General features: G+C 41.3%; 2 protein-coding genes across 3 annotated transcripts; both read left to right on the top strand.

Annotated features, from left to right (window-relative positions):
- Nucleotides 1-493: 493 nt before the first annotated feature.
- LOC311273318 (uncharacterized protein) lies at nucleotides 494-4,579 on the top strand. Of its 2 annotated transcripts, none has more exons than XM_084380315.1 (4): nucleotides 494-556; nucleotides 1,767-1,897; nucleotides 2,431-2,694; nucleotides 3,737-4,579. In XM_084380315.1, the coding sequence occupies exons 2-4, from the start codon at nucleotides 1,783-1,785 to the stop codon at nucleotides 4,336-4,338; spliced, it is 981 nt and encodes a 326-aa protein (XP_084236441.1). In that variant the 5' UTR covers nucleotides 494-556; nucleotides 1,767-1,782; the 3' UTR covers nucleotides 4,339-4,579. The 2 variants fall into 2 exon arrangements, with proteins under 2 accessions (XP_084236441.1, XP_084236440.1); XM_084380314.1 differs by having other exon boundaries at nucleotides 2,428-2,694.
- Nucleotides 4,580-5,245: 666 nt separating this feature from the next.
- Nucleotides 5,246-11,301, top strand: LOC311273223 (uncharacterized protein). Its single transcript, XM_084380171.1, has 6 exons — nucleotides 5,246-5,470; nucleotides 6,661-6,790; nucleotides 7,091-8,043; nucleotides 8,163-8,346; nucleotides 8,461-8,589; nucleotides 9,674-11,301. Exons 2-6 carry the CDS (start codon nucleotides 6,673-6,675, stop codon nucleotides 10,369-10,371), a joined length of 2,082 nt encoding a protein of 693 aa, XP_084236297.1. The 5' UTR covers nucleotides 5,246-5,470; nucleotides 6,661-6,672; the 3' UTR covers nucleotides 10,372-11,301.
- Nucleotides 11,302-11,352: the final 51 nt, after the last annotated feature.

Below are 11,352 nucleotides of genomic sequence, written 5' to 3'. Positions count from 1 at the left end.
AGCCCAGATGTTTTATACATCATCCATCTCCTTCAGATCCTCCAGAATGATCCTGAGGCATCTCCTAGTCTGCTCTGCCCCTGAGCGTCTCACCAGTCCAACATGCCTGGAAAACTTTCAGATGGAGGGAGCTATGATCACTAATAAAATAAAAAGTTTAGAATAAACCTGTTTCTCTTACTGTTTTACTTACTGTTTAAGTTGTCAGTTCAGATTTTCCCCATCAGGGGAGTGGCTCTTACTCCCAACACTCCCATCAGCAGGAGTCCCTTCAGGCTGTACCACTCCTGCAGGTGAGTCCAATACCTTTTCTGAAAACAGTTAAGTGATACATTCAGTCATTCTTACCAGCATCCAAGTATAAACCACTTTAATATAGGCTATCATATGACATACATTTGCAATAATACATAAACAGATAACAACGCACATCAATTAATTGCCAAATAAATTTTATCTCCCCCCCCATACTTGGTCTAACCCAGTGAGTTCGCTGATGATGCCGGAAGTAGTCGGATACCTCCCTGCCGGACTCGGACGGCGTATAACGGGTATGGTAAGTATCAAATAAAGAAACCTGGGGAACTGAACCGATAAACATTAAGTTGACTTAAAGTGGCAGAAAGCAACATGAACATTACAAACTGTGTGTATGAAGTGTGACGTATGGGCAACGTAAACACATCGCAAATCCTCGCATCTCTGATGGCTAGTTAGACGCTAGCTAACTAGCTATTGGATTGTTTTGATTCAGATAGTTTAAAAAAAGCAATAATACAAAAGGTGCAGGCGCTCACAGATAGCAAACAGGCACATATGTGACCACACATTTATTTATTTATTTTTAAATATTGTCTGGCAGTGGTAATTTTTAATTTCCACCCAAATTATAATGAATAGATCATATTGCGAGCCCTTCACGTTCCGACCCATGACTTATCAGTAGTCCTTACTATGTTATTATATGAGTGCTTAGTCTCTACTACGTTATTACATGATCACGTTGATAAAAATCTGTCCACAGACAGATGTACAGCCTCTTCTGTAGTACTTCGATACAATAGGCATCTCCAGGACTATGAATGTTGGCCAGGGGTGTAAAGAAGAGGAGGTCACCATGTCCCCACTTCAGGCCCCTTTCCTCAGACTTAACTAATCACCTGTAAAGTCATAGCTGGTGACTAATATTGCCTACTGCAAGAATACTTTAACCAGTTGAAGTCATGTTAACTGTAAGCAAACATGATGCAAAACTAGAGACCATCATGAAATGGGATCACACCAGCTGCAATGTCAACATGTTGACGTTCTCACACATGACAGCTGTAGTCATTGCTACATTATTACGTGAGCACTCAGTACTTGGGGGTCAAACCACACCCATCTTCGAAATCAGCCTTCATTTTGATCTCAACTTCACTTGTTAAGTTTTGCAACAAACAAACGTGGACCAGGCTGGGGGAGCCATACCCCTACTTAATGTCCTCCTTGCTCGGACTGTGGCCTTCTTCGAACTCAGCTTTCATTTTGATCTCAACTACACACCTGTACTATACAAACGCATATTTGTCTGCAAGTTACAGATTAATGATGCATCTATAGCTAAAACAAACAATTAACAAGCATGGATAAAGTAATATTGTGCTGATGGTAAAAATGGGGACACATGGCATGTTCTCACACACATCGTCACATAGCCACATAATAATCTCTTATGGTCACATAAGATTTCCGGTTACTGACTCTTGATTGTTTACCTCCACAAGGTTGTTTATTTGAGAGATGGACCCTGAAAACTCAGAGGACTCTGGATCAGATGTGATCCCTGAGGAGGAAGAAACGCATGAGATTGGAGGCTTGATCAACTCTGATGGAGAAGTGGATTTCCCAGATCTCAGTAAGCAAATAAATTGGAACAGAGTAAACAAAAAAAGCAAGACACACAGAAAAGATACAGCCCTGTTTATGTTGTCATGTAATCTAATCTTGTAATAAATTCTAATGTTGTGGAACTGAATATAGAAAAACAAGACATCTAGTCTGAGCTACTTCTGTAGTTTTTTTATTAAATAGAATTATTATACAAAGTCAGCATAAACATCCAGCTTTATGCATTACCAGCATAGCTCAACAGGTCTTATATGAGGATGAGGGCAGAGTTAAAGTCAGAGTGCCAGAAACATGATTCAGAACAAACACTGCTGTTTCTCTCGTCACTGCTGCATGTGTAAATAAGCAACTTTATGTCCACAACTTGTCTGCCATATTTACTTTATGAGGTCATAATATGCCAATGTTGTGCTTACAGCTTGTTTCTGCCCCCCAGAAGTGACAAAGCGGCCCTGCTAATATTTGAGTTGCTTACTAAATTTTCCTTAGAAAACATCACCATGTGTACACTACCCAATGTTTTTCATTTCTTTCTAGAAGAAACTGTAAGTAAGCCAGTACCTGAACACTGCATCCCTTATGAAGAGCCCCAGGAAGAGTCTGCGGAGCGAAAACAAGACCAGGGACCTCGCAGACCCAAAAAGAAATACGAATGTGCGACCTGTGGAAGATTTTTCCCTAACAACGCCTCTCTGCAGCGACACCTTGTGATTCACTCAGGGAAAAAACCTTTCAAGTGCTTCATATGTGGAAGAGGATTCACCCAGAGTGGAAACCTCAAAACACACATGAAAGTTCACAGAGGTCAGAGGCAACAAGAAGCTCCTTTGTCTTTAATTCTGTGTTGTTGTTGTTTTTTTAGTCAGATGCTTGTGGAAAGTGTTTGGTGAAACTAATCTTGGCTGCCCGCCTTAAAACTGTGGTGATTATATAGATCTTCTGTGCTTGAAGCTGTCTATCAGTCCTCTGTACTCCCCCTGTATAAAATAGTCTAAGTAAAGACAGCATGTTACCCACCAGAAATGATTCACTGGAATCAAACTTCTATTTCACCAAAAAGGACCCTCACATACATTTTTTATTAATTTCACTACATATGAGTCTGGACAGACATGGATATAAACCATAGATAGTATAAATAGTTAATGGAGCCTCCAGGTCTTGGCCAGCAGAGGGCGACTCTACTGGTTTCAGAAAAGAAGTCCATTGTATGTAAGCCTATGAGATAATGACCATACTTCTCACTTGATTTCCTCATGAGTTTCTTGTCTATTTAAATACAATATGATGTCGCTACAACAGCGTGTCCTTGGATTCTCTGTCAGGTCCCCAGCTCCACCAACTCATCCTTAGATGGTCACTTTTTTCTCAAAAAAAAAAAAAAGCAATCTACTATTTACTGTTAAATATTTCTCTGTCCTATTAAGTAAAGGCACGAAAAGTCCTTTCAAATTAAAAATGTGGTTGTCAAAGCTTGGTGACGTAGTGACTACTGTCAGGGCTACTTGATAAACTACCGCATCAGGGGAGCGAGCTGTTAATGTGCTAGTTAGACAATAATTGGTCACAGCAAAAGAGACATTTGTACTATCAACTCCTTTCTCTTAATAATGTGTCAATCATGTCACTTTTGTGGAGCAGTTTACATGAGGACAGTAGTGGTTTAACACAGCCTAGAAGCAAAGTTTGTGGTAATGTATTTTGCCCTCGCAAGCCAATCCACTAATTGCAGTGATTCCATTCATCTGTTCGATTTTGCTGTGAAATTCAATGCTTCAGATGCTTGTGTGACTGTGCTTTAAAATGCAAAACTGTCTGAGAGCAACTGTCTTTGTTTTTCTCACAGGAGAGCTAACAAATTGGACACTGGTTCAAGAGAAGAGTCCTCCTAAAGAAACTCCTGTAGTTCATGTGTGTGGAGAGTGCGGGATGGACTTCCCACAGAAACAACAGCTGGAGGAACACCGGCAGACTCACATAAAGCCTTTTGCATGCCCTGACTGTGACAAAAGATTCAAAAACGAATACTCTTTCAAACAACATAAGCGAGTTCACTCAGGAGAGTCGCTGTTCATCTGTTCGGAGTGCGGAAAGAGTTTTGGTTCAGTAGGTTCATTTAAAAAACACCAGTTGACGCACACCGGAGAGAGGAATTTCCACTGTGATCAGTGTGGGAAGACGTTTGCACATTCCTACAACCTGAACCTACACCTCGAGACTCACACCGGAGCACGGCCTCACCTCTGCTCAATCTGTGGAAAAAGTTACTCCAGAGCATTTGTTCTGAAAGCTCACCTGCGAGTTCACACTGGAGAGAAACCGTATACTTGTGAGAAATGTGGAAAGGGCTTCTCTTACTGTCAAGGGTATCAAGCGCATCTGAAGATTCACGACAAGAAGCCAAAACCTCCAACAAAACCACTGGGGAGACCAAAACAACAGCTGTAGTGGTGAATAATCAATAATGTCACCTGGGAACTCACAGTAGTCTGAGAATATATGAAGGTTGAAAGTAAATATACTACAGCTGCGCCTCCATTTCCATGTGAAATAAAACATCTTTCATATGAGTGAATTGATTGACCAAGCAATATGATAGTAGTCACATAATATGATGTACAGTCAGCACTGTTATTACATACCTGTTTTAGATGCCAGTATTTAAGAAATTAAATCAGGATATTGTGAATCATTGTTTGCATTTTTTCTGTTCGTGTTTGTGATCACTGGATAAATGACCGTGTTACAAAGGAAGTGCATTTAGCGAAATAACTAAACGTAAACAAATGGCTGCAACATGACTTCAGAAGATACACATGTGACTTTAGTCAGAAATTGTATTTGTATATCTTCATACATATATATAAGCTGCTTCATGCATTGGATTATCTTGAGAACGCAGCATAATAAACAATGCAACAGATAATAATGCCATGAGTTACACCTGTATTTGATTACTCTGCCATGTTTTCTTGTACCTCTTTCCCCTCAGTTTGGTAACTAATGATTTATTGTTATCAATCCATCACTGCTCAGGACTTGTTCAGTCTCAGTAAGGCTGCCTTTTACTATGACGACAACAGAGTATAATCCCGGACACTCAGTCATAAAAATAATAATGTAAACGCACACCAGTTAATCTTTTTATTGACAAGCAGTATTGGTATAATATAGCTGGATTATTATATATTTTTGTATGTTTTAAGGGATGAGTGTTTGCTGAGTAGTTTTAATTAATGTGAGCATTATTTTATGTGATCTGTATGTGTTTACAAGAAGATGTAGAAAACGGAAGTGCAGTGCGAGAGGTTAAATACGTGGGGCTTTTATTTTGAATATAAAAGCAGACCGGAAGTCCCGACGCTGGTGTGTGTTGCTAGCAGCTAAAGCTAGAAAGGTTACCATCAGATCCAAACGCTTATTTAACTTAACTCACTAGTTAGTCGGCATTAATTCAACACATTGTTTGAACATATTGAGCATGAAAATGAGAGAGAAGTAGAAATATTGCCAAGTCGTTTCAATAAACTTCTCCCGAGCGACTACTTTTTACCTGAGGGGGAAATCTATGCCGAGGTTGGTCAAAATGTCTATTGTCTTGTTAAACGTTAGCTAGCTAAGTTAGCGGGGGTCTGTGCGAGCGGAGGTGACATTTGCAGCAGAGATAACGTGTTGTTTTTTCACGTGGGGGGGGCTCGGTGGTGAAATCTTTCGCAACTGTTATTTGTTATTGTTGACCAGCGGCGGTAGCTTCGGGGGGCTAATGTCAGCTAATTTCTAGCGTGTAAACGCCATGTCAGTGGCTAGCTGGCTAATAACAGTTTGTCTGAAGGCAGAGGTGGTCGCTGACCGAGGAGCTGGTCACCGCCGCCGCCGCGTCACGACTGAGAGACATCTCAATCAGAGGTCAAACACTGTGTGTCTGTGCTGCAGGGTGCGTTTGCTCCTGGTGAAAGTGATTTCGTGACACTATAGATACCAACAGGTTAGTCAGTTAGGTTGCTGCTCAACTCAAATTGCAAATATGGTTAAGACTGAAGTGGTTGGAGCAAAAAAAAAAAGGAGTCTCATCAAGCTAATGCTACTGAGCTAACCGGGCTCCTCAGTGCAGATGCACAGCTGCAGGTTTCCCCTGAGTGCTTCCCTTGACATTCAGATCACTCGAAAGAGCAGTCATTCATATGACAGCAAACACTATAACCAGTTAAAAGCAGCTTATTTGTCCTTATAAGAAAATAGTATGGACAAGGTAGATGGTACATCAGGCCCAGCCAGGTTCAAGTCCCCCCCATCACAACAAAGCATCACCCTGCTGAAGTGTCCTTGAGCAGGACAATGGATGTCTTCCAGGGTTGAGGCAACGTTATGTTGCTCATCCTCCCTGTAGAGGGGGACATGTGACAAGAAATACTTTCCCACAGAGAGCTGGTGCCGGTGGTTGAAAATACAAAGATGGAACAGGATGAAATTAAAAGACTGAATTAGTAAGTTGGGTGTCGTTGGGACTTTTATATTGAAATCTCGTGATTTATTCACCTTTGTGGTGATTTGCCATTTTCTCAGGTCCCCTCAGGAGCTAAGAAACCAAATCTAGAGCAATGAAGTGAAGAAGTTCAATTGGTTTGATTGAAATCATTGTCTGTCTACAAGCTGGTATATATTTTTTGAGACCACAGCCCTATATTTTATATATACTGTATATAAATTCAGTATTTTGCTATAAATTAATATTTTTTTCTTGACTCTTGATCGTTCACCTCTACAGGGTTGCATATCTGAGAGATGGGCTCTGAAAACCCAGAGGACTTTGGACCAGCAGTGATCCTCGCTGAGGAAGATCAGCAAGAAATCGGAGGCTTGATCAACTCTGATGGAGAAGAAGTGGATTTCTCAGATCTCAGTGAGTGAATAAATTGTAAAAACAAATTCTACACTGAGAGACAGGAAAGATAAAGCCCCATGTATGCTGTAATGAAATCCAAAATAGCAGTTGTGTAATAAATACTAACGTGAAACTTAATCTTTTGAGTTGTTGACACCGAGAAATTTAAGTATGTGTTGGTGCTCTGTTTATGTAAATGTCATTTCCAGTATTCTAGGATTACCTTCCAGTATAGTGTTACCTTCTGTTGTTTTTGCTCAGGGATGAACTGTTTTGTTTTCCTAAATAAAATCCTTTCTCTTCTCTCTGTTCACACAGGAGAGAGTGCTATCCCTGGCATCGTACCTGCAGTCGTTCCCTCCAAGACATTTCATCAAGCCGAGAATGAAAAGCCACCGTCTCTACACAGCTGCTCGGTGTGTGGGAAAGACTTCCCCTACGCCTCTAAACTTCAGCGCCACTTACGTACTCACTCAGGAGAGAGGCCTTTCCCCTGCTCGATGTGTGAGAAGAGATTTCCAGAAAAGGGGCTGCTCATGATCCACGAAAGGGTCCATACTGGGGAGAAGCCATTCCCATGCACTTTCTGTGAAAAGAGATTTGCTAGTCAGGGGGAGCTCAGGCTGCACAGGCGGACACACACTGGCGAGAGGCCGTATCACTGCTCCATCTGTCTGAAGAGCTTTTCCCGACACTGGCATCTGAAAACTCACTTGGAGGCTATGCACTCTGAGGTTGTTGCGGGCTTTACGAGGAAGAAGTTTCCGTGTTCGGACTGTGAAAAGAGCTGTAACTCAGCAGCTGAGCTCAGAGATCATCAGAGGACTCACACCGGAGAGAGGCCGTACCAGTGCTCTTTCTGTGACAAGCGATTTGCCTTGTCGGGTACACTTGTGAGACACGAGCGTCTCCATACTGGCATTACACCCTATCACTGCTCCGACTGCGGGAAGACATTTGCACAGCAGTGGACGCTGACGACACACATGCGGACTCACACGGGAGAAAAACCGTACAGCTGCACACAGTGTGATAAGTCTTTCGTGGCTCCAGGAGAGCTGCGGAGGCACACCAGGATCCACACAGGAGAAAAGCCGTACACATGCGCAGACTGTGGGAGGCACTTCTCACTGGCAGGAACTCTGAGAAACCACAAAAGGTCATGTACACAGAACAAGAATGGATCAGTTACAGGTGTCGTCTCAGACCCGGTTCAAGCTGCAGTCGGTGAATCATCTCAGCAAGACGTGGTCAACAATGTCAGCTCTGAGGTAGTGACAATATACAGCAATTTCACAATAGAATCCTTGGGTTGATTTTTTTCTTCTGTTCGTTACAGCCGACTAACAGTATTGTTGCCTCCACTTGTTTTGTATTGACTGTTTTATAGGTGTCTGACAGTCGGAGTTTGCAGAGTGCGGTTGAGCCTCGTTCCTCAGAAGGTCTCAACTGTGACAAAGCAGCTCAGTGTGAAAATAAAGAGAAAGAAGCAGATGACCAACCAGAGGTCGTCGCTTCCAGTCCGCAAATGAATGTAATAGTGAAAGAGGAGGAAGAGGAGGAACCTTTGTGTGGTACGTAAACATGAGATTCCAGATTGTTTTTGTTATACTGTTTATTAAAATGAGCATAAATACCTTTGATGATGATTTTTGCATTTTTTGTAACACTTGTGTTTCTCCCACTAGAGGAAGCGCCTGACCAGCTGTCTGGTAGTGAGGATTGTACCACACCAGAGGAAACTGAAAAGCAGCAGCAGGAAAGCAACACAGAAATTAGGATTACAGTAAAGGAAGAAGAAGATGATCTTGTCAATAGTAAGCAGAATGCTGTTATAAAACATTACTGGATTACTAGAGTAAATTTCAAGGTTTCCTGAACTAATAGGATTGTTTTTCCTCATGACTCATCTATCTTTGTTCACTCTTTCATTGTTTTACTCTCCGCTGTTTCTCTTGTGTGCAGTTTTATTTCTGACTGCAGCTATCATTAGTTATGGCCGGGCAGACACTGTATGGACAAAGCTAGATTTTAGTCACAAGTTGGTGACCCTCAACTAACTTTAGGATGAATTTCTGCTAGATAGGGCGCCATTCGACGTGCAGTTTGTGTTTGGTTGGCAGTCTTGCACTTTGAGCAGTTCCATTTTTAATGTGCTCATTTTTCTACTGTGTTTTGTCTGACAATCAAAGGTGGTTTATTATTATTTTGATATTTGAAATGATAGAAGGTGGACTGTCTTTTTCAGTTCACTCTGACTGACTCTTGGTGTCTCTGACTGACTGGTTTGAAAATGAGAACCCTGCACCTGTGGTCAGTGTTGATTTTGTGTTTCTTCTAAAGGCTCCTCAGAATTTTAAATGAATCATAGATTCCTTTAGAAACTCAGAAGTAAACTGTTTAACATTGCTTCTGTCAAGGACCTGTGATGTATTTATTTCGATTCGGTCTGAACAGTCCTACGAATAAAAGGCAACATTTTACTTAATCACTTTCTTCTAGTGTCAGGCCCATGCTTTAAAGAGAACAATACATTATTACATATAGAGATCGCTCATCAAGATGTGACTGAAATGATTATTACTACCGTAGATATTTCTTCAGTTGTGGCAGCTGCCTGTCCTTAATGAGTTGAGATATTTAATGCAGCTTTTATTGTACGAGGTTAACCCAAATTCACATGTGCTTCACTGCTGGACTGCACAACGCTTTTTACAGCACACAAATGAATTGATGGTTGATAATTGGATTGTTTTTTTTCTGTCTTTCTCCTTTTATCACCTTTCAATCTTATATCATGTTGGATCCCACAATGAGCTGTCTTTAAAAAATCAGATGGTTGATTGATATAATTGTATTGTCTAAAGAGAGTGTTTGAACTTGTCGTGTATTTTTCCACAGTGTCTGAAGAGGATCACGATCATGTGTCCGACAGTGAAAAAGACAGCCCTCTGGATTCACCGGTGCAGGACCAGCTTAATGACAATCTGACAAAGAGCTCTTACTGCTGTGGGCTCTGTGGAAGAGACTGTCACAAGATGTCTGCGCTTCAGATTCACATGCGAATTCACTCGGGAGAGAAACCTTACCAATGCACTCTGTGTGGGAAGCAGTTCACCCAGAAAGGTCAACTCAAAGGTCACTTGAAAGTCCACACGGGGGAGAAACCGTTCTCCTGCCCGGACTGCGGGAAGAGCTTCGCCCACTCGGGGGCCATGAACAGACACCGGCTCACGCACACAGGAGAGCGGCCCTACCACTGCTCTCTGTGCAACAGGAGCTTCAACCAGTCCGGACGCTTGAGGGAACACGAAAAAATCCATTTTGGAGAGAAGTATGACTGTCCAGAGTGCGACAAGAGTTTCACACGAGCTTCAAGCCTCAAGAACCATTTCAGGCTTCACACAGGAGAGAGGCCGTACGGCTGCGACATCTGCGGGAGAGGCTTCAGCCGCTCACAAAGCCTGAGGCTCCACAGACGGAAACATGAGCAGATTCAGACCGAGGACGAGTCTGCTTTCAGTGTGAGGAACGATGATTTATCTCATAGTGACGACAACTCTCCAATTAATATGTGTATAACAGACAAAAATGACTGATAATGTATTTATATAAATGATAGAGATATGTACCAGTAGTAGTATTACAATTCAAGATGTAAGGCAGTAAAACATGAATTGTAAGAGGGAAAAGTAAGAGACTACCTCTGTGAATAAACCGTCATTAAACCTTTACGTGGTGGTTCACAAAAATGTATAAAAGCTACAATATTTAACACCCAGAGCGGTGCTGACAAATTAATAAACAGACGCGTCAGGTGATGTTCAGCAACTAACAACACATTCTCAGACAAAATGACCCAACAAATATTTACAACAAACACAACTTTTGTAAAATCTTGGAAAAATGCTTAGATGATAAATTTTAGTGGTCATATTTATTCGCGTTTATCACTCTTACCTGTGTTAGTTGCATCGAAAGTATCGCGCTCACGTTAGTATTTATGGTAGTACAAATGAATCATTAAAGGTCTGTGATTTCACTTTTTCCATGCAGTATTTATCATTGAAACTAATTGTGTATGTGGAAATTGGACTGAAGAAATTAATGTTTTTGTATCAGACGTTATGAGGGCCAATGAGCAGTCTGGGAATCAGGTGAAACTAATTCATTCGTTGGGTATGAACTACTGAAATGTCAAACGTTTAGCTGGTAATGAAGCAGTGGGATCATCATGATATTTATCAGGTTCTTGCCAAAACCATTTTGCCTTCGTGGGGATTTTTTTTCTTTTTTAAATCTCTTATTTTGAACAGCAGTTATTCAACAACCAAATAATGAATCAGACTCACCTGGTTGAGAAAACTCTTTAAGGCCAAGTAACCATTTTGAGTAAAGGTGTTATTCTCTAAGGCTGTGATAGAAAAGGTGATAACTTGAAACCGTGTAGATGGTAATATTTGCCCAGTGCTGCCTCTGTCTTATTGTATGGGACATGTTATACTGAACAATAAAAGTACTAAAGACTATTTTGCTTGGGTATTTGTGACTGCAGGACGAGAAATGGACGAGATATATGA

Source organism: Pagrus pagrus, assembly GCF_965226575.1.
Source record: "Pagrus pagrus genome assembly, chromosome: 2".
In the NCBI taxonomy this organism is placed as follows: Eukaryota; Metazoa; Chordata; class Actinopteri; order Spariformes; family Sparidae; genus Pagrus; species Pagrus pagrus.
The sequence above is the reverse complement of the archived record's forward strand: the minus strand, read 5'-3'. Positions and strand labels throughout refer to the sequence as shown.

What these genes read in the sequence shown, in the direction of transcription:
- LOC311273223 (XM_084380171.1), top strand. Translation starts at nt 6,673, where the DNA reads ATGGGCTCTGAAAACCCAGAGGACTTTGGACCAGCAGTGATCCTCGCT. An exon ending in TCAACAATGTCAGCTCTGAG is followed by an intron (nt 8,044 to 8,162) that starts GTAGTGACAATA and finishes ACTGTTTTATAG; the next exon opens with GTGTCTGACAGTCGGAGTTT. An exon ending in AGAGGAGGAACCTTTGTGTG is followed by an intron (nt 8,347 to 8,460) that starts GTACGTAAACAT and finishes TTCTCCCACTAG; the next exon opens with AGGAAGCGCCTGACCAGCTG.
- LOC311273318 (XM_084380314.1), top strand. Translation starts at nt 1,783, where the DNA reads ATGGACCCTGAAAACTCAGAGGACTCTGGATCAGATGTGATCCCTGAG. An exon ending in AGTGGATTTCCCAGATCTCA is followed by an intron (nt 1,898 to 2,427) that starts GTAAGCAAATAA and finishes ATTTCTTTCTAG; the next exon opens with AAGAAACTGTAAGTAAGCCA. An exon ending in ACACATGAAAGTTCACAGAG is followed by an intron (nt 2,695 to 3,736) that starts GTCAGAGGCAAC and finishes TTTTTCTCACAG; the next exon opens with GAGAGCTAACAAATTGGACA.